This window comes from Aspergillus undulatus (assembly GCF_047715775.1).
Source record: "Aspergillus undulatus strain CBS 261.88 unplaced genomic scaffold BDV17scaffold_31, whole genome shotgun sequence".
In the NCBI taxonomy this organism is placed as follows: Eukaryota; Fungi; Ascomycota; class Eurotiomycetes; order Eurotiales; family Aspergillaceae; genus Aspergillus; species Aspergillus undulatus.
This window is the reverse complement of record NW_027396635.1, coordinates 272,217-290,821: the sequence shown is the minus strand read 5'-3', so window position 1 is coordinate 290,821 and position 18,605 is coordinate 272,217. Positions and strand designations below refer to the sequence as shown.

Genomic DNA, 18,605 nt, shown 5'->3' with positions numbered 1-18,605 from the left:
CCTGATGGAACTGGTCACATCCCAGAAGTCGAAGTCAGTGCTCTGGAGATGACTTGCATACCCCCGTACTCTATCCACCAGTTCACGCACATTCCTCTCCAGACAGCGTGTCCTACAGCTTACCAGACTACCGGGCTGCCACTATGTAATTAAGAGTCTCTTGACAAACAACGTTACCTAGATAGATGGCTGCTTAGACGCTGTGCCAGGAGACGACTTGGACAGAGCAAAGTGCTTGTTAGGTTGCGTAAGGAGGTGAGACGTTTTCTGCGCTCACACTACAGCTCATCACCACTGAAATAGACAAGACTCTCGACCGAATACGCTTGTCTCGAATGCTATGAAGGAAAAAGTACTCTGTAACATGGTCTGTTTACTGCCTAGTTCGGAGATCAGATTGATTTTTTGATTCTTGGTAGCAAAGGATTGTGGCTCCTATCCGGCATAGGTAACTCTGTACACTGACACATCACGTCTGAGAGCCATACTATTCAAATCGGCATTAACGCACCACTCGATATTTCTGCATCATCAAGAGTGTTATTAACATTTTCCAATAATCTTATTGTCCTGATAATGATCCACAATAACATTGCCAGCTTACCAAGCCCACCGTGGTAGTCGATAAGGCTGCAGTCCCCAGCAACAAGGCACCAGCACCGGGGATCGAGGATAAAACTGAGCTCCGAGATCTGCTGGAAGGACAAGCGTGCTCAATCTTCAGAGAAATATCCCTTCGACACACCAGAAACCAGAAATGACTTCGCCCCGCGTTCTGCAAATTCGTCGATCAGACGAAGCTGACTCCCATGTTCTTCTCCACGTTTCGCGGTCCGACCCCACCGCGCTTGACTTGCATTTAGTTGGGACAGAGGGTGAAAGTCCCTATATTACTACATGTAAGCGGTCCTTGTCGTTTTATCGCGGAAAGATGCTGATTCGCCCGGGATAGTAACCCAACCTCAACTCAAGAAATCGAAGGCTCACAATTACCCAGGCAGCGATAAAGATTGGCAGGAGACTGTCCTTTCTATCCTCGGCTTACAGCAAGGCCCGACGGAGAAATCAGAGCCTCTTACGGGTGTTGAAACATCGGCTTGTATCATAGGAGACGGGGATGATGACAAAGAGCTGGTCATCACGGTCAAACAGAGAATACAGACAATCACAGTGGGCACACTCTCAATCTGGCGGGCTCTTGAAGACAATATTTCTAATAGCTCATAGCAAAAACTGGGAGCATTGACTTTACATCAAGATGATGAACATGATATCGAGCTGTTTGAGTGGTCAAGAATCGCCATTACTAGGGCTGATACTCTTGAGGAGCGCTTTAATACCTTGGTTGATCGTTATCGCACAGCCGAAGACACAATCAACCGCCTCAACAAGCAATTAGAAGAGTTTCTCAGCACAAAAGCCCAACATGAACAGCAACTTATGTCGGAATTTGTGCAGTTATTGAACGAAAAGAAGCTGAAGATCCGCAACCAACAGCGGCTGCTGGCGTCTGCCAAAGTTGATACCGAAAAACGTAAGGTATCCTGCTAATCGCTAGCCGAGGGCCTTTCTGACACCAGATAAAGTGTCTACGATCCAGTCAGCTACAGGTATTGATGGCTCGAGCCGAAATGCGAAGGCAAGGAAATCAAAGCGTCCCGCGGGAAGCTCGGCCGATGAGACCGACAGTGAGGACCATTTCGGGAAGATGGATGTCGATCAGTCAAGGCAGAAGGTCGATAATGGTGCAGACCAAGAGACAGACGGCGGCGGTCGATCAACTCCCCAGCCGCTCGAGGACGATAGCACAACTTCTGACGATGAAGAGCCCGTTTTGAGTGCCAACAAGCCAAGACAAGGGAGACAAAGACAAGAACTGCCCCAAAAGACTGCAGCGAGACCCCCCCCGCCAAGGCGAGAACTGCCCTTCGCAAGGAAGCCGGGAAAGGAGACAGCTCCCGCACGGCCTACCCCGGTTCTAGAAGACCTAGACAGAACCGGGGGAGAGACAGATGATGATGAGCTATAGTTTTCGCATCATGACCGAATATGGAGTATGCACGCATGAAAAGTTGGGGGTATTGTAGTGACCACGTTCAATTAAGCGAGATTCTAAATTCAGAAGCGAGATGAAGCTGGCTTTTAGCCATCTGCTAGCTGGCTATGGCAACAAGCCGACCATTGAAGATATCCTTCAAACATTGGTTGCCGCCTTTCCGGGGAAGATCCTAGGTTTACCTTCTAGAGTTCTGTTTAGACAGGTCTCTGTATCTCTAAGTTCCGAAACCAGCACAGTCTATCTTTTCCCTCGAAGCTGATTTTGATCTTATGTACAGATCGGTCCCGTCTGAAAACGGGACCCTGGAAACACACTATTGGAAAAGACATGTAAAATTCGATGATACAATCAAACGCAGAGACCAATATCAATGTTTAGGTGTTACAACAACAACGCCCAATTAAAAAAAAAGCGAACCAGAAGAGGCCATTGAAAGATCATGACTCAAAAGGTTTTTTAACCATACATGTGCTGAGGAGACACTTCACCACCCGTAGACATGTAGTTTACATCAGGGTTCCCCGATGCCCTGGCTGCTGAGGAGCGAGCCATTGTGGGTGAACTGTGATACGATTAACACCTGGTCTCTTGAGGATGGGGCCATGGACTCGCTTGATCTTACCTTCTGGAAATGGAATCTGTGAAATAGAAATCTTCGATCACCTTCTTGAAAGGTGTGCTGGTTACCTGAGCTCCCTTGTTTTGGTCGACCAATTGGACCTTGCTTAGCTGGGCTAAAGAGGTTGGCTCAACAACATCGTAGCGACGCATGACAGGGCTAATCTCTTCCATGCGGTCGCGAAGAGCCTCAATGTCATCGTACGTAAGAGGGATGTTGAGGAATTCGCTGGCGGCACGGATAATTTTCCAGTCGTCGCGGGAAGCACCGGGCATAGAAGTAGCTGCACGAGTAATCTGAACCCGACCTTCCGTGTTGATATAGGTGCCCGATTTCTCGGTATAGGCGGCTCCCGGCAGAACAACATCCGCAATTTGGGCACCACGGTCACCATGGTGTCCTTGGTAAATCACAAATGCATCACTAGGAATCTCGGTCTGACTAACTTCGTCTGCGCCCAGTAGCCAAACCATCTTGGCCTTTGTCTGCGCAACCTCGGGAGACGGAGTGGTGAAACCAACTTCGTAAGCGGCAGCACGCGATGCTGCGCGCTGGAGAACGTTATAACCCTGCCATTCCGGCGTGTTGAAGTTACTGGCGTGCTTCTCCACGAAGCTCCCGACTGCCTCAAAGATCGCCTTCGCATTTTCATGCTCGGCTGCAGCACTGCCGACAACAACCATGGGCCGCTTAGCGGAAGCCAGCTTCTTGCCAAAGGCCCCTGAAAGTGCGGCTTTCAAAGCCGCAACGTCAGTGCCAAGGTGTTCAAAGTCGAATGTACTCTCAAAGGTTTCTCCAATGAGACCAATCTCGAGGTCGGATCGAAGGTACTGCTTGCGAATGCGAGCGTTGAGAACGGAAGCTTCGTGACGAGGGTTGGTTGCGACCAAAAGAATAGCGTCCGCCTCCTCAATTCCATAAATCTTTGAGTTGAAAAGATAATTTGAACGAATATCGACACCATGGGCAATAGGCGAGCTGCCACCGGGCTGATCCAAGGCAAGATTCTCAGAGCCAAGCTTGTTAGCCAAGTCCTTCATGGCAACCATGGTTTCCGCATCCACGAGGTGACCCGAAATGGCCTTGAACTCGTTCTCCTTCAGCTGAAGCTTTTGGTGAGCGGAAGCAATTTCGGTTAGGGCCTGCTCCCAGGTTGCAGGAACAAACTTCCCTTCCTGCCGAATCAGGGGAGTGGTGAGTCTCTGGGTCTTGAGACCATCGCATGCAAAACGAGACTTGTCATTGATCCATTCCTCGTTGATGTCGTCATTAAGCCTCGGCAGAACACGCATAACTTCCATTCCACGGGTATCTATCCGGACGTTGGAGCCCAAAGCGTCGTGCACGTCGATCGATTCGGTGTGCTTCAACTCCCAGGGACGAGCGCGGAAAGCATAGGGCTTCGAGGTCAAAGCACCGACGGGGCAAAGATCGATGATGTTGCCGGAAAGCTCGGTGTCTAGATTCTGTTCGAGATAAGTACCAATCTGCATGTCGTTTCCTCGGCCGGTGGTTCCGAGTTCAGGAGCGCCAGCAACGTCGTTCATGAATCGAACGCAACGCGTGCATTGAATGCACCTGTTCATAGAGGTCTTGACCAGGGGTCCAATGTTCTTGTCTTCGACAGCACGCTTGCCACCTAGTTCGTGGAAACGGCCACGGTCGGCACCATAGCGCATTGACTGGTCTTGAAGATCACACTCTCCTCCTTGATCACAAATCGGACAGTCAAGGGGGTGGTTTGCTAGCAAAAATTCCATAACACCCTCTCGAGCTTTATGTACCAAGGGAGAATCCGTTTTGACGTTCATGCCGGGTTGAACCGGCCAAGCACATGAGGCCACAGGTTTAGGGGCTCTTTCGACTTCGACGAGACACATACGGCCTAGAGAATATAGTAATTAGTTTAGTCGTGGTGGGTGCACTATACGGTTAGGACATACAGTTTCCTGCAATCATCAATTTCCTAGGGACTGCATTAGTAGCCGATAGAGGGGGCGGAGGGGAAGGGTGCGTACTCGTGATAACAATATCTATTGACGAATATCAGCAATTGTTGATAGTGAATTGTCTAGTTTAGATCCAACTGTACCTAGGAATTGTTGCTCCAGCCTTCTCGCATGCTTGGATAAGAGCCGAGCCAGCTGTATTTCCCAGTGAGTAGCGTTCGACAAGGGCAGTCAACGGAGTTGATAATCACCTTCTACCGAAACTTTCTTGCCGTCTGTTCCGTGAAATATCAGCAATTGACCAAGGTTCTAGTATATATGCCAACGACGTACCAATTGTGAGTTGCACCTCAGCAGAGCGAGGGATTGTCGTCGCGAAAGTCCTGGCGGTATTGACCTTTGGAACCCGGACAGACCGGGCGGCCGCGCGAAATAGCTGCGGCCGCATGTTGTGTATGAAGAGACAAAGGGGAGAAGAATGAAAGTCACAGAGAAGAGGAGATGCAAAGAAGCGGCTGGTGTGTAGTTTGAGGAGAAGCTGGTATCTTGCACTTTTGGCAATGGGATGGATTCTCGCGAGTCGGCCGGGCGTCACTCGCAAATTGCCGCCTTCGGATTGGCTCGGTGATTCGGGAAATCACCAAGTCCGAGCCACATCCTTTTTCTTGCTTTCTCAGCAGACTTTGTTTGCTCTTTCTTTTTTTCCTATCTCATCTCATTTCACGGGCATGTTTATTGTAGGTGGCAGGGCATCATCTGTCCCATCCACCTCTGCATCATGATCCAAGAGCAAGATGCACTGAGCTGGAGCTCCTGAGGGCCGTTCTTACCAGTTTACTGGTGGAGATGCTCGCTGAAGGCTTAGTTCCTTACCGACAGCTGCGACAAATTCGTGTTTGAATTGGGAGCTCGTTTAATCTCACGAACTATGTTCTGTAGAAATTCCCTGCTTTTTACTTCGCTCGTTTCGAGGTAGTTTGCACTGAAGATGCAAACCGACAAAATGCCTGAGTCCCTTAGATAAGTAATGGTCGAGCAACTCTTATCCCTACCACGCATGCACTTGTGTTGCGAGGAGGTAGTTGCGGTCTATTAAGACAACGCAGCCTCTCGATGCGTGCTACTGGTGGTCGAAATGTCATACAAGTGGACTTCTAAGTTTCTATCTTGACAGGGTTGCATTAATTGTACACAATAGAGTAAGCTTGCTCAAAAGTCGACGCCGGGATGCCGGCTTGGGGAACCTTGGTCAGTATGTCGGTCTCTGAGTAGTGGCCATCGCTCAAGAGTCGCTTGTTTGCCAAGTGGTTTCCTGTTTCGTCCCCGGCGGCAGCCACGCTTTCGTGTTGCTGCTCGCCCTTGGACGAGCAAGGCCAATGCCATCATCCTTCTTCGAGTTACCAGAGATAGAAATTGAACGGTTCGGGAGAGGTTGACCGGCATGCCTTCCTTGCGGAAACGCATAGGCATTTGCGTCCCAAGCTTTGCTCGTTGTGCGCGCATTCAAGGGAAGCACGGTTTTCTGGGAATGAAAGTGGTCCGCGTTGGCTCTCTGGTCTGCGAGATCGTCATGGCTATTGCGATCGTAAAGGTAAAGCCCAAGGAAAGTTAGGGCAATCCCGAATCCTTGGATAGACGTAGTAGAGTTGCCAAACCAGACAATCGCGACGACGATCACAAACACTCTTTTGATGAGTGACGCGACGGAATATGATACCGGGGAAACCATGGAGAGGAGGACAAATGCCAAGATATTCTGAGCGAAGTGGGATACTCCGTTGAACACAAACTCAAAGAAGAGAGCGCCGTGGTCCAAGGATCCCGCTTTGTTCGTAAGGGAGATGACGCCGTCTTGCATTACATCAAAGACCAATGGATAACCTTCGGTGACAAACCAGATAGGCAGCGTGAGGAGGAACGCAAGTCCAGAGCAGTAATATAGTAGGTTCAACTTGTCCAACTTCCGACGACCAGCAGATTGCATATCTGACTCCGCACGCTCGGCCTCATTGAAAAGCTTCTTGGAGAAGATGTTCTGTGAAACGAACACTAGTGCCGCAACTAGAGCACATAAGATGCCGAAGAAATTCGTTGAGAACCCCGTGGAACAGGCGAGCATGACACCTAGGGTAAGTGGCACGAGCGATAGATATGTTGCCCTAGCATAGCGTATGCGGAAAAAGAAGCGGTACGCCAGGACGGTAAATAATGGCGAAAGCCCCTTGATAGTGTGGACAAGCGAAACAGGAATCTGCGATGTGGCCATGGAGCTCAAAATATGGCCCGCTAGCTGAAATACAGCAAGGGGCAACGCGGTCATGACAACTTCGCGTGATGGCGGGCGGATGTTGTTCTTGAGAGCCGGCACACTGGTCTTGAGCCAGGGCAGCACAGTTGACAGATACGCTAGAACCACGCACCATAATGACACAAAGGCGAATTGGACGACTGTGAGGGTGATCGGTTTTGGAAGCGCGTTCAGTATGGATTTTGAGGATGTGTTTGTCAAAGCCGAAGTGGTATACCAGACGAGGCAGAGCACCTGCGAACGAGTAAGCGACTGCACCTGGCGCGACTCTGGACAGGGTTTGAGAGTCCTACTATTAACCTGTACGAAACAGGGGCCCTAAGTGCTTGCGCCAGATCTTGCGCATTGGCGCTAACACTACCATTGCGTGTCCTTATGGCGCTTATGGTTTCACTGATGCTCTTTCTCGGCTTTCGCTTCGGATCTCTGACTGCTTTGTAGTCCCAGCGATCACTGGGCGCATACTTGATCGTGGAGTTCGAATAAAGTGCTTTAGACTCTGTGGAATCATAATGCTCGTCCTGGAATGGTGGAAACTTGTCTATCGGGCTGGCCATGGGCTGATTGTTGGACACTTTGACTGAGGTTTGCAAGTCTGGTTGTCGTATTGAAGCGCGCCGTCCGGTACCAGTCACCGTCGTTGTGGTCATTTCCCTGGCCTCTCCACAAGACCTCGACGGGATGTCAATGCTGTAAAACTGGAAAGTGTACGTGGAATCGTTGTCAGCACGAACAACGCCCTAGACTGTCGCTCAATATCGGTTGCAGCGACGTGGTGCGTCGACGCTGCTTGTTCAGTGCTACTTCCGAGAGAGGTCGAAGGCTGGCTGTTGCGGCTATCCACGAGCCCAATTCGACTCAATTAGGCTGCGCAACGGAGGACAAAGCATGGGTCGATGTCGAGGCGAACGCTCAGGTAGTAACCATCTGTCACCATCCTGATTGCGGACATGATGGTATCAGCGGAGCTCTTATTGTCGGAGGAGGCCACTAGTGTGATTTAGGGCTAGCGCGGTGGGAGATGACGAATCACTGAATCACCGCCGACCACTCACGCTTGACAACTGACCCAACTGAACCTCTAACCCATGGCATTGGCAGTTTGTGCACGTATCTACCCAGTCTGCTCTGTATGGCCTTGGGACTCGGGTGCCCTGATCCTGAGTTCCTCAGCACACCTATCTATTAACAACATATTGTCGAAAAGCTCGAAAGCTCCTCCTATATGCCATGATAGAATTGATTTTATTTCCGAACTCTACAAAGCACTCTTGGGTAGGTCGGGTTACTGGGGCCGTGCTGGGACGCTCTTAACCCTGCCTAGGTATGACAATAATGAGGCCAGGTCTGGACTCTTGACGAGAAACGAACTCATAACCATTGCGCCTCACATCTACAGGTGATACATTGTGAACGATGCACTTCTTACTTGTATTCCTCAGAAAGATACCTATCCTCGTAGTATTCTTCTACGGCACGTTATTCGGCATAAGGTCGCTTAGCTCGCGATTCCAGGCAGCGCCTCCTGTCCTCGACAAGGAGAGCTCTGATGTTTCGCTCTCAGAAAAGTGGCAGGTGCTCGGCCCTTTCCCATGTGGAACCAGAGGTCGGTTTGCTTCCCATCAAACTCAGTGAAATAATGCATTGATTCTGATATAGAAGCCGTTTGGGGAGCGGATCCTCTCGAGCTTCGGGGCGGATTCACAAATCTGTCTTTTGATCAGAACGTGGAAATCCCCAGTCCCCTTGCGACTGGAGGAATCGTGCGATGGGGTGTTATTGCGAGCAATACCACGAACGCCCATCCGAAGCAGAGCAGGGCCGAGCTGGTGCTAGCATTCCCGCAAATAGATTGGACATTCCTCCAGTCTATCTATGGGTGGTCTGCGCTGCAATACCAAGCTTGGGCGCGCGGGCATTTGCATCTACCTGACTCAAGATACCAATCAGTTGCAATATACACAGACGGTATCTTGGAAATAGTCGTCGATGGCCGACGGCACTTTGGTGGTGACTTCTACAGCTATCGTAGGGCACCTTTGATCTTGAATCTCACTCCTGGTGGGCATGTTGTCGAATTGCGGCTTGTCCGTGATGTTCGGGCCCTGGGTGGCCAAGGCGACCCCACGGTCAAAGTGGTGCTCGAGGCGGAAATACGCTATGACTTGTTGACCGTCGATGAGCAAAGCCTCTTGGTACCTGAATCTACGGATTGGAAACTTGGGAGCACTTGGTCGTCGATTAACATACAGAACAACGGGGCCGAATGGATAGACATCATTTCCCTCAACTGTTCTAACGTTTGTGTCAGTCACCCCCACCCCTGATGAATGCATAAGTGACAGTATCTGTTAGTTTCGGATGGTCATGGAGGCACCATTGCATCTGGCGCCGTATCAAACACGGCCACTAGCCTTTCGAATAACAGCTGATAGCCTGGCCCATACTGGGTCTAAAGTCAAAATCCATTATCGCATTTCGCAGGATGAGACAATAAGGACGCAGTCCTTTCACCTCGAGCTCATAGAGAGATCCCTGACACTGCCTCAAAGATTAACATATCTTCATCCAGCCGGTGTTGTTTCTTTTTCAATACTACGCCCGCCTTCTTTGGATTCTCCATGTGTCGCCAATCATTCGACACGCCCCTTGCCTATCATTATAGGCCTCCATGGGGCAGGTCTTGAAGCTGATAGCGAGCAGGTACGCGGAATGCTAGATGCTGCGTATGGCATCTGTGCGTGGATGCTGTTCCCAAGCGGTGTCACTTCCTGGAGCGGTGATGATTGGCGTAAGCCCCCGTACTCCGATTGCCGTTTTCATCATCTCGAGACATTATCGGCTCGCAACTACTGATCCCGTTTTATAGACACTTGGGGCGTTGCCGATATACGAGCGGCTGTCGGCGCAATGCGTGAATGGATCGGAGCCGTTGGTTGGAGCGGCCCGGGAATTCTTGCCGATGAGTGGGTGGTTGTAGGGCACTCGAATGGAGGTAAGAGCCAGAGCTAGTACACATGACTTTCATCCGCTCATTGACGTGGTAGGCCAAGGTGTCTGGTTCCTCACCACCCATTATCCTGATACTGTTATCGCGGCTGCCCCTGTATCCGGGTATACATCAATTGAAAGTAAGCCACCAATGGCCTTTGATTATCTGGTCTTCGGAAATTCATGTTGCGGTCCCTGGCGTTGCAGATTACGTCCCATACAACATGTGGCGAGATTCTGAGCCTTTAATTTCTTCTATCCTACATGAGTCGCGAGCCAGCTTCAAACATGAGCTGCTACTGGCGAATGTTGCCGGCATTCCGATACTGCAGCAACACGGCTCAGATGATGCAAATGTCCCCGCATATCATTCACGCCTTATGCATGCACTGCTCGGGGAAACCGGCTGGTCGTCTGACTATGTCGAGCTTCCTGGCAAAGGTCACTGGTTCGATGGTGTGATGACAACGGCGCCGCTGCTCGACTTCTATGAAAACTCCGTACGCTCGATGAAAAACCGAACTCCATCAAACTTCGAAATGTATGTTCCGTCTTCTGGAGACATGGCGTCCAAAGGAGGAATATACGTAGACCAGCTACAGTCTCCTGATTTTTTCGGCCGCCTACATGTCAGAACTGATGCACAGCAAGGGATTTGGCACGTCCAAACAAAAAATATTAATCGGTTCCACCTCTTATCCAAAACATGCAGACTCGAGGGCTTCAGTGTCCTGATGCTTGATGATACGGATGACAGTTTTCATGTCGACCCATCCCAGTGTGAATCCACTTGGTATATCAGAAATACCGACGGAAGATGGACTAGTTCGAGGCAGACTCAATGGCAGTCCGTATCCCAGAGGTATGGTCGTCAAGTGGGTGCAATGGATGCTATCTTGCGTACCCACGGGGTGTTCACAATAAACCCATGTTCGGATGGTATTGAGAGGTTAGCCCTCCAAATAGGCCGCAATCTTTTCCAGTATTTCTCTGCTGATTCCTACATTCTGGGTCGATGCGGTCTGTCGAACGAGACTTCCTCTGGAAATGTCATCACGCTCTCACTGGGCGACGGCTTGCCCAAAGCGGCATCACCATCCTATCCCATTCGTGTTACTGATGATAGTATTATGATATACAAAGAATGCTTTCTAGCTCCGGGCGACCTTTACGGAGAGTTGGGATTTGATGTGGGTACGCGTTGCCGTGAACACATCTTCGATCATGAGCCGGCTATGGGCGCTTTGTTTCTCCGTCCTCTAGGGGACGAGCGCCTGGAGCTGGTAGTATGGGGCGTGGATATGGATGGCCTCGAGCAAGCTGCACGCCTCGTGCCAACACTTACTGGAGCCGGACAGCCTGAGTTCATGATTCTTGGAAACAGTTGTCGCTGGAAGGGCCACGCGGGGCTTTATGCTGCTGGACATTTTGACAAGTTCTGGCAAATCTCAGCGGGTTCCTATCTTGCTAGGGGTGTATAAATCTTATTCTGAGTTCGTGGCAGATCATAGGCACAACAGGTTCTGAACCAAGTAGGGGCATAATACTAGGGAGAGATCCCCGACTGTATGCTCTTACAACCACGCAAAAATATGGAATACCGTCGACTACAGGTTCAGACGATACCAACAGCACCAATGCCTAACTGGCTCATGGCAAACAAGTGTTCAAGATCTGTTGGGTAGAATGAGGATTTCATGTCAGTGATCCACGCAAGGAGACTAAGTAGCCCCCTCACGGGGTAGTTGGTCACTCGGGTTGAGGTCAAGGTCCCTTCCTTTTTCTTCCACCAAGCCCCTCTACGCTGTTTTCTTCTCACCCGGCAACCTCTCTATCCTTCCCTCTTTTCCACTGCTTCTGTCGTTGCTTCCCAATTGTCTACCAGTACTTGCTTCTTGAATCTAGTCTGCTGCTCTATCTTTCTCCAATCTGTGTTTCTCTCACTCCTTCTAATCTCTTTCTAGATACTGCCATTTACTAATTTCCTGCTGTGCACCGGGCGAGGAAAACGGTAGGAAGCAGCCCTTTTGCTTTCTCTGTTATCTTTGAATCATCTCCTTCAAGTTGCCATTGTATGTAAGAGCATTTGGATCTCGTGCAGCGTGCTTGTCTTTTCACAGCCTGATCTTGTCTTCTTCGTTTCACTTTCCCGAACACCGATCCATTGAAGGCAGTCCGCTCTGCTTTATCGACTCGGCATGTCTTTGCTCTCGACCGCTTCACCGGACACCAGCCGCAGAAACCCTGATGAAGCCCCGTCTTCCAATAGTGGAAGTGTTGAAATCCATACGTTATCCGTTGGTCGCGAAGCATCAGTAAGTCACAGCTCGGATTAGCCAAGGTTCAAATGTCCACCCAGCTTACTCGAATGATAATGTCTACAAGGGTCACAAGCATTCCAGCACATGCATCGGCTCCCCTGATCCGCTCGCGACCTCTAAGCTAGGGAACCTCCAGTCGTCCCTTGGGCAAAAGAATGAGAGTGCCTCTAATAAGGTCAGGTTTTCCTCCTAGCAACCCATAAATCTTAGGGTCTCACAATCCTAGAAGCAGAAGTTAGAGCATTCAAACAATGCTGTTACCCTGACTGGAAGCTCCGAGATGGAGAGGCTTCTGGCGAAACTCTCACCGAAACCCCAGATATCAGAGGACAAGCAGACCCTGAACCATGAGATATTTTCGAAGCTATCCGAGCAGTCACTTCTCCCCGATCAACAGAAGGGTCTTCTGGCAAAGAACAAAGTTGGTCCGGGGAGTTTTGGGGAACTCGACAAATCTTCCAGCTTCCCGCCTCGTGCGGATGCAACCCAGACTGTCAACCCCAAAGATGTTACGAGTCTAGACGCCTTCGACCCAGAGGCTTCTGAACTGCTCCGCCTGAAACAGGAACTTCGGGCTGCCAATTCTAGAATTGCCCTACAGGAGGAGGAACTCGCACAGACCCGTGTTATCAAACACACTTTGGACCAAGCCCTCGGACCCCCTTCAGAAGCTGATTTCAGCGGACGCGACATAAGTGAACAAACGATCAGCAACCTACAGAGTGCTTTCAATGCGTCCGTGCCGACACCCCAATTACTTCAGGACGGTTGGAACTTGCAGGAGGATTCGCAGTCTGATATATCTGATGCACTTTCAGCTGGCGCCTACAATAGGACCAGGGGCTTCTGGGGTGCCCCTGCGCAGCAGGTCTACGGTATGGGAGTTAATCCAGATAAGGCCTACGGCGATAGCCTTCCCGTTCCCGGCACTTCTTTTGGTCAAGAGTCGGGCAGGTTTTGGGGATCCTCGACCACAACTCCCACTGCTGCAGGGACTAGTTCTTTCCAGCCCCATCGAGTGCTCTCAGGTCCTCCCGCGGCCCCTTGCAGTTTTGATGGTCCCTTCTCGGAGGACCAAGGCAGGTATGTGCAAAGCTCAGGTTTTGCACCACGTCATCCCTCCGCTCAACCGAGCCGCATCGGGTCATGTTTTCCTGGAGCAGGCTCGCCCTGGGGCACATTTGCCCCAAGCTCAGCCGACAGTCAGGGCTCTCGATCACCCCCGAGCAAGCCAAACAGCACTTATCAGCAGGTCGGATTATATCCATTACCGCCTTATCATCAGCGTGCGGTCGCGCCTCCACTGTCCCCAACAGCCACTGAGTTCTCAACACCCAGTGGCAACTCGGTTCCTTGGGCAACTTCGTCTGTGAGTTGATGCTTGATTCATTTTCCTTATTATGGTTGACAATTTCAGGTTGGTGGAAGTTCGATCCAGACGTACATTTCCCCTCTTGAGCCACTCAATTATCGACGGCTACTCGACAAGAACGTATCTTGCGACTGGAAATACATAGTGGACAAAATTGTTTGCAACAACGACCAACAGGCCTCTATCTTTTTGCAGCAAAAACTTAAAGTTGGGACAACGGAGCAGAAATTTGACATCATCGAAGCCATCATACAACAAGCGTACTCCCTTATGGTCAATCGGTTCGGAAACTTCCTTGTCCAGCGCTGCTTTGAACATGGGACCCCTGAGCAGATCGTTGCAATTGCGAATGCTATCAAGGGTAACACTCTTAGCCTCAGTATGGACCCTTTCGGCTGCCATGTAGTCCAAAAAGCATTCGACTGTGTGCTCGAAGAACACAAGGCAGTCATGGTCCACGAGCTTCTACGCAGAATTCCGGAAACCGTCATTCATCGGTATGCGTGCCATGTCTGGCAGAAGCTCTTTGAACTGCGCTGGAGTGGTGAGCCTCCACAGATTATGGCAAAAGTCAATGAAGCCTTGCGTGGGATGTGGCACGAAGTTGCGCTGGGGGAGACTGGAAGTTTAGTAGTTCAGAATATTTTCGAGAACTGCGTTGAAGATGAGAAGGTAAAGTTGACCACCTGCCAACCCTGGCGCCCACCCCACCAGCTTAGATGAGCTGTACATTGCTAACCGCTGTCTCTAGCGACCTGCCATTGAAGAAGTTCTGGCAAAGATTGACGTCCTTGCTCACGGACAGTTCGGAAACTGGTGTATTCAACACATTTGTGAGCATGGTGCTCCTCACGATAAAAGTCGCGCCGTTGAACATATCCTCCTTTGGGCCGTGGATTACAGCATGGATCAATTCGCCTCCAAAATCGTGGAGAAATGCCTGAAAATCGGCGGCTCGGAATTTTTAGACCGTTACTTGTCTCGAGTGTGTACAGGTCGTACGGATCGACCCAGGATGCCCCTGATAGACAGTAAGTGCACCCTGTCTTTACCTTTGTCTGGATACAATTCTAAAGCACAGGAGTTGCCGGGGATCAATACGGAAACTACCTCATCCAATGGATTCTTATGAATGCTGCGCCTCATCAACGGGAGCTGGTCGCAACTCACATTCGGTAAGGTTCAGAAATCGCACCATATGTTGCCATTTTGACCGTCCATCATAGGAAGCACATGGTTTCTCTTCGTGGATCGAAATTTGGTTCTCGTGTGGCAATGCTTTGCTGCAATCTGTCTCACACCACTCGCCCAGGCCCTGGAACAGGCGTACAAATTGGCAGATTCAACAACTTTAACGATGATCGATTCCAGGCATCGAGCCAACATGGAGGGCGCTTCAGCCGCGGAAGCCAGTGGAATCCTAACTACCCTCCGTTTCGCTAGAAACATGGCAGCCGGAATGTCGCAAGATACCTGAAACATCTCGATAGTACGGAAACTGTTCGATCGACCGAAGACATAGATTCGATCTTAGATATGATTTGTGTGCATGAATGCCCTGCGAGTCAGACTTCGAGCTTCCCATATATACATGGTTGGACGACGCTGAAAAGCTTGACACTCCATGCCTCGTGCTCATCTCTTATACTCATCTCGTTGAACTCTTAGGCTCTTTACTGTTCATCTCTTCCAGTGTCCGCGCGTTTCATGTTCCTGTCTGAGAGCTTGATGAGAAAGTGCTATTTCCTTATGGAGATGATCTGCATCTTATGGTGTACAGTGACGGGCGTACGGAAGGTTTACAGCAGTGGAATGTTTGAGCAGCGGCTTTAAGAGGCAAGGTCGCTTGTTTGATTATTGCATATTTCTAATGGCCAATTCTTTGTATCCATACACCCGATACTTGTTCGATTAGGCATATTTTGTTGTTCGTCCGCAAGTCTAATGATATTCTTGACATAATGTAGTACCAACACTTTATATAAAGCAAGTTCAGTCCATGTTTTGAAGATAAGCGGGCTGAGTCTTCCACATAACCAGGGGGTCGAGTTGCTGGACCGACCGCAAGCACATCTCAACTAAGCACATCGTCAATCAGGAAGTTTGTGCAGTTTCTTGCCTCTCCCAGGGCTTTAATCTCCTAGGTTTCGCACTTTCAGCACCCTGGCCCGTTAGAAGGGTATCCGGTATCTCTTGAATTCCTGGAACGGGTTGGCCCGTCGTGATAAGCTCGACTATGTGCGCGAACGAAGTGGGATATGTTGGCTCAGGTGGCGATGTAGATAATTCCTGGTCCCGGTTCCCACATAAAGACGAGCTTGTTGCTATTGAGCCATACTCACGTGACCCAACGAAGGAAGTGCTATGCGTAGGTCTGGCTTCAAGCCAAGCTTTATAACCTGCGACATCCAGCGGCGGCGTTAATTTCTCTTTCCTAGTGGCGGGCGAAATCTGATCAATAAAAACCATGACAGTATATAGAACGGCCTTTTTGTCTGGCGCGGGGCTGAGAGCAATAGTAGAACCATTAATAGATCCCTGGGAACGCATACCTACTATAGTAATAGCACTTCGCTTGGAGGACCAAATCATCACTGCGGGTGATCTCCTCTTCCGATGCGGGAGTTTCCGGATGGCCGAGAATGATTGCTAGACCCGTAGCAAATTCGGGATCCGATGTGAATGAGTACGCCGTTATTTGCTCAAAGAGATCTGCCTGTGACTGTTGGCTTTCTGATGTCGGCGCGGTCATGGTACCTCCGCGGGGAGGCGGGGGAGACGTCTCCGGCTCCATGTCGGTGGTATTCGTCTGTGCGAATGATCGCGATTCTCTTGACCTCGTTTTGGAGGGAAAGGGAGAAGTTTTTACGGTCAAACAACTGGCCCTGAAATCACCTTCGTCTGGTTGATATCTGGGTTGCTGAAGGTTGCTAGTAGTAGGTAAGAGTTGGAGTTTGCGCGGGAACGCTACTACTGGAAGTTTAGATTAGCCGAGGTTCCTCTCCATAGCAGCTTTGAGGTCTGATTGGTCGGATGGAAATGTCGTCAACATAGACTGTTGGCCTCCAAATTGGGGACATGGCTGACGGGTGCGGTTATGCTTACTTGGGAGCTCATAATTGGGTGAGTATTTTCGGACCATGCCGTTTGGTATTGGAGCCTTGTCGGGGAATGACTCTGTCAAGCAGCCGGTGGCTTGTACGTTCCGAAGTCCCGACCCATGCAACGGCATTGCTGCCACTAGTAACAAGGCATCATGTCTATCTCGAGGTGTCCATTTGATCTAGTCCATCTTGATCTCTAGATACACCAGCCTGAGGTTCGGATGCAACCCTGCTCTGACAGCCAGGACAGTTGTGAACCACTTCGTGAGCAAAGAGATCACAGTCAATACAGAAATGATTTGTGCACACTGTACATTCATACCGACTGCTTACGCTCATCCCCTTGGCGAGGTTCTGAGTGGCTTGCCATTGTTCTCTTGAAGGAACAGCAGGCAATGATATGCCACAGGCGAAACAAGTCGTACTGCGGGCCGCACGCTGCCAAGGAACTTCGACCCAGTTCATCAGGGGGAAGAGATGGTGATAAGACCGAGCCAGATGGGTAGACAGGATCAAGGTAAGACCACAGGATGGACACTCGGCAGGGAGGCCGCAAACCTTGCTGTTGCATCGCGAGCAAAGATATCCACCAGAGGTGGGATTAGAGTGACAGGCGCAGAGTGAAGGAAAAGGTTCAATGGTACGAGATGGAAAGCCCATCATGAGGAGGGAGCTCGTAGACTGTTTATGAGAATATGTGGCTGGCGGGGTTGTCACGTCCATCACTAACTCTCGGAAATGCTGCTCATTGAGGGCTATGCCGTAGTAGGCATCATCGCCACCGTTGGTCTTTGAGCAGAGTTCACGGCAAATTGCGACCTGGGCAGCAAGACCAATAATTCCAACGCGAATCTTGTCATCGATCAGAGTAGATATTGTTTGATGGATGTCACCGGGGTCGGAGGAAAGCAGAGAGCCGAATATTATGAGTATTTCTCGGGTTCCGTGGCTGGGGGTATGGCTGGGAAGAAGGTCAGTATGAAGCGAATGGTAAAAACAAAATTTCCGACTCTAGAATGAACCTACAAAAGTGCGCCTCGAGCCATCTCAAGCCCATTTTGCAAACTAGGAAGGCCCTTGGGATCCTGACTTCTCAAGTCCTGTATTGCGCTAATATGCTCGGTAGGATTTCCGCTCATGTCACTGATTCGAAGTGCAAGGCCGTCTCTCAAGCCAAGGACACCAATCTGAGATATTGGGTTCTGCTCAAAGAATTCCCTCACAAACTCTTGTGCATATCGTAGCGTCAACAGATATCGCGTCGGTCGTAGGTCCTTCTCCATCATTGATTGTGATAAATCCAGAATGAGGATGACATGGCGTATAATGCCACGCTGCAGAGGTGTCGTATCTTTTAGGAGCCTTTGAACAGTAATTTGAATCAGCACAAAATCTTCACGGTCACTGCTCTCACCAGTATATCTAGTTCGGAATCGTTCGACAGGCTTACCTCTTCCTCTTACTAGCCTCTAAAAGCCCTTCGACCGTCGAGCTGATCGTGCCATCTGCTCCTTCAACTAAGGTCTCCCACGTTCGCGAAAGCTCGAATTCCGCACCGCCTTTCTGTTTCCTCCGCTTGGAAGCCGGGCCGGCCGCGCCTCGCGAGCTCTGGAGAATATTGTCGTCGCCTTCATCCTCAGAGATACCTTCAATATACTCTTCATCAGAATCGGCCATTGTGTGAAGAGTGTGTCGGTGAGTGAAACTCGGTTTTGGTCCTGTCAGGTTTGCGCAGAAAGGTGCGTGAGTTGCTGACAGTTAGGATCGATCGTACGGATCGGCGCCGAAGAAGGTCCAAGCTCCCTCCGCCTGAGCTCCGGCCCGCGCGCTGCTCCGGAAAACGTTGGGGGTTTTGAGTTTACAGTGCACTAATATAGCTAGA

The 18,605-nt window shown here is 50.2% G+C and overlaps 7 protein-coding genes across 7 annotated transcripts; 3 read left to right on the top strand and 4 right to left on the bottom strand.

The window, feature by feature from the left end:
• Positions 1-405: 405 nt before the first annotated feature.
• BDV17DRAFT_119261 (uncharacterized protein) lies at positions 406-2,631 on the top strand. The gene is made up of 4 exons (XM_073753991.1): positions 406-899; positions 953-1,170; positions 1,228-1,534; positions 1,587-2,631. Exons 1-4 carry the CDS (start codon positions 758-760, stop codon positions 2,027-2,029), a joined length of 1,110 nt encoding a protein of 369 aa, XP_073614660.1. The 5' UTR covers positions 406-757; the 3' UTR covers positions 2,030-2,631.
• On the bottom strand, positions 2,463-5,177 carry BDV17DRAFT_265942 (putative NADH-ubiquinone oxidoreductase, subunit G). Its single transcript, XM_073758211.1, has 6 exons — positions 4,961-5,177; positions 4,879-4,902; positions 4,771-4,822; positions 4,697-4,711; positions 4,622-4,644; positions 2,463-4,563 (listed from the first exon to the last, which is right to left on the bottom strand). The coding sequence occupies exons 1-6, from the start codon at positions 5,073-5,075 to the stop codon at positions 2,678-2,680; spliced, it is 2,115 nt and encodes a 704-aa protein (XP_073614659.1). The 5' UTR covers positions 5,076-5,177; the 3' UTR covers positions 2,463-2,677.
• A 180-nt stretch (positions 5,178-5,357) lies between these two features.
• Positions 5,358-7,858, bottom strand: BDV17DRAFT_265940 (putative ER to Golgi transport protein (Sly41)). Its single transcript, XM_073758210.1, has 2 exons — positions 7,229-7,858; positions 5,358-7,169 (listed from the first exon to the last, which is right to left on the bottom strand). The coding sequence occupies exons 1-2, from the start codon at positions 7,583-7,585 to the stop codon at positions 5,910-5,912; spliced, it is 1,617 nt and encodes a 538-aa protein (XP_073614658.1). The 5' UTR covers positions 7,586-7,858; the 3' UTR covers positions 5,358-5,909.
• Positions 7,859-8,238: 380 nt separating this feature from the next.
• Positions 8,239-11,766, top strand: BDV17DRAFT_118898 (uncharacterized protein). The gene is made up of 6 exons (XM_073753983.1): positions 8,239-8,541; positions 8,595-9,241; positions 9,291-9,726; positions 9,805-9,930; positions 9,983-10,066; positions 10,134-11,766. The coding sequence occupies exons 1-6, from the start codon at positions 8,352-8,354 to the stop codon at positions 11,405-11,407; spliced, it is 2,757 nt and encodes a 918-aa protein (XP_073614657.1). The 5' UTR covers positions 8,239-8,351; the 3' UTR covers positions 11,408-11,766.
• Positions 11,767-15,388, top strand: BDV17DRAFT_118975 (armadillo-type protein). Its single transcript, XM_073753984.1, has 7 exons — positions 11,767-12,241; positions 12,312-12,422; positions 12,480-13,616; positions 13,665-14,291; positions 14,371-14,650; positions 14,704-14,794; positions 14,846-15,388. The coding sequence occupies exons 1-7, from the start codon at positions 12,125-12,127 to the stop codon at positions 15,060-15,062; spliced, it is 2,580 nt and encodes an 859-aa protein (XP_073614656.1). The 5' UTR covers positions 11,767-12,124; the 3' UTR covers positions 15,063-15,388.
• Positions 15,389-15,713: 325 nt separating this feature from the next.
• On the bottom strand, positions 15,714-16,413 carry BDV17DRAFT_292308 (DUF5572 domain-containing protein; the record flags this gene model as incomplete). The annotated part of the gene is made up of 2 exons (XM_073762339.1): positions 15,714-16,125; positions 16,172-16,413. 2 exons carry the CDS (start codon positions 16,411-16,413, stop codon positions 15,714-15,716), a joined length of 654 nt encoding a protein of 217 aa, XP_073614655.1.
• A 66-nt stretch (positions 16,414-16,479) lies between these two features.
• BDV17DRAFT_118885 (TFIIH/NER complex subunit SSL1) lies at positions 16,480-18,605 on the bottom strand. The gene is made up of 4 exons (XM_073753982.1): positions 18,174-18,605; positions 17,750-18,085; positions 16,725-17,684; positions 16,480-16,592 (listed from the first exon to the last, which is right to left on the bottom strand). The coding sequence occupies exons 1-3, from the start codon at positions 18,398-18,400 to the stop codon at positions 16,880-16,882; spliced, it is 1,368 nt and encodes a 455-aa protein (XP_073614654.1). The 5' UTR covers positions 18,401-18,605; the 3' UTR covers positions 16,480-16,592; positions 16,725-16,879.

Coding starts and splice junctions, on each gene's coding strand:
- BDV17DRAFT_118975 (XM_073753984.1), top strand. CDS start 12,125: ATGTCTTTGCTCTCGACCGCTTCACCGGACACCAGCCGCAGAAACCCT. Junction 12,423..12,479: donor ATGAGAGTGCCTCTAATAAG/GTCAGGTTTTCC, acceptor TCCTAGAAGCAG/AAGTTAGAGCATTCAAACAA. Junction 14,795..14,845: donor CTGGTCGCAACTCACATTCG/GTAAGGTTCAGA, acceptor CGTCCATCATAG/GAAGCACATGGTTTCTCTTC.
- BDV17DRAFT_119261 (XM_073753991.1), top strand. CDS start 758: ATGACTTCGCCCCGCGTTCTGCAAATTCGTCGATCAGACGAAGCTGAC. Junction 900..952: donor AAGTCCCTATATTACTACAT/GTAAGCGGTCCT, acceptor CGCCCGGGATAG/TAACCCAACCTCAACTCAAG. Junction 1,171..1,227: donor AGAGAATACAGACAATCACA/GTGGGCACACTC, acceptor AATAGCTCATAG/CAAAAACTGGGAGCATTGAC.
- BDV17DRAFT_265940 (XM_073758210.1), bottom strand. CDS start 7,585: ATGACCACAACGACGGTGACTGGTACCGGACGGCGCGCTTCAATACGA. Junction 7,170..7,228: donor CTGTTTCGTACAGGTTAATA/GTAGGACTCTCA, acceptor ACTCGTTCGCAG/GTGCTCTGCCTCGTCTGGTA.
- BDV17DRAFT_118898 (XM_073753983.1), top strand. CDS start 8,352: ATGCACTTCTTACTTGTATTCCTCAGAAAGATACCTATCCTCGTAGTA. Junction 9,931..9,982: donor TGTAGGGCACTCGAATGGAG/GTAAGAGCCAGA, acceptor TTGACGTGGTAG/GCCAAGGTGTCTGGTTCCTC. Junction 10,067..10,133: donor CGGGTATACATCAATTGAAA/GTAAGCCACCAA, acceptor CTGGCGTTGCAG/ATTACGTCCCATACAACATG.
- BDV17DRAFT_265942 (XM_073758211.1), bottom strand. CDS start 5,075: ATGCGGCCGCAGCTATTTCGCGCGGCCGCCCGGTCTGTCCGGGTTCCA. Junction 4,823..4,878: donor CAAGAAAGTTTCGGTAGAAG/GTGATTATCAAC, acceptor TGGGAAATACAG/CTGGCTCGGCTCTTATCCAA. Junction 4,564..4,621: donor ATTGATGATTGCAGGAAACT/GTATGTCCTAAC, acceptor TATATTCTCTAG/GCCGTATGTGTCTCGTCGAA.
- BDV17DRAFT_118885 (XM_073753982.1), bottom strand. CDS start 18,400: ATGGCCGATTCTGATGAAGAGTATATTGAAGGTATCTCTGAGGATGAA. Junction 18,086..18,173: donor GAGGCTAGTAAGAGGAAGAG/GTAAGCCTGTCG, acceptor TACTGTTCAAAG/GCTCCTAAAAGATACGACAC. Junction 17,685..17,749: donor ATGGCTCGAGGCGCACTTTT/GTAGGTTCATTC, acceptor CCTTCTTCCCAG/CCATACCCCCAGCCACGGAA.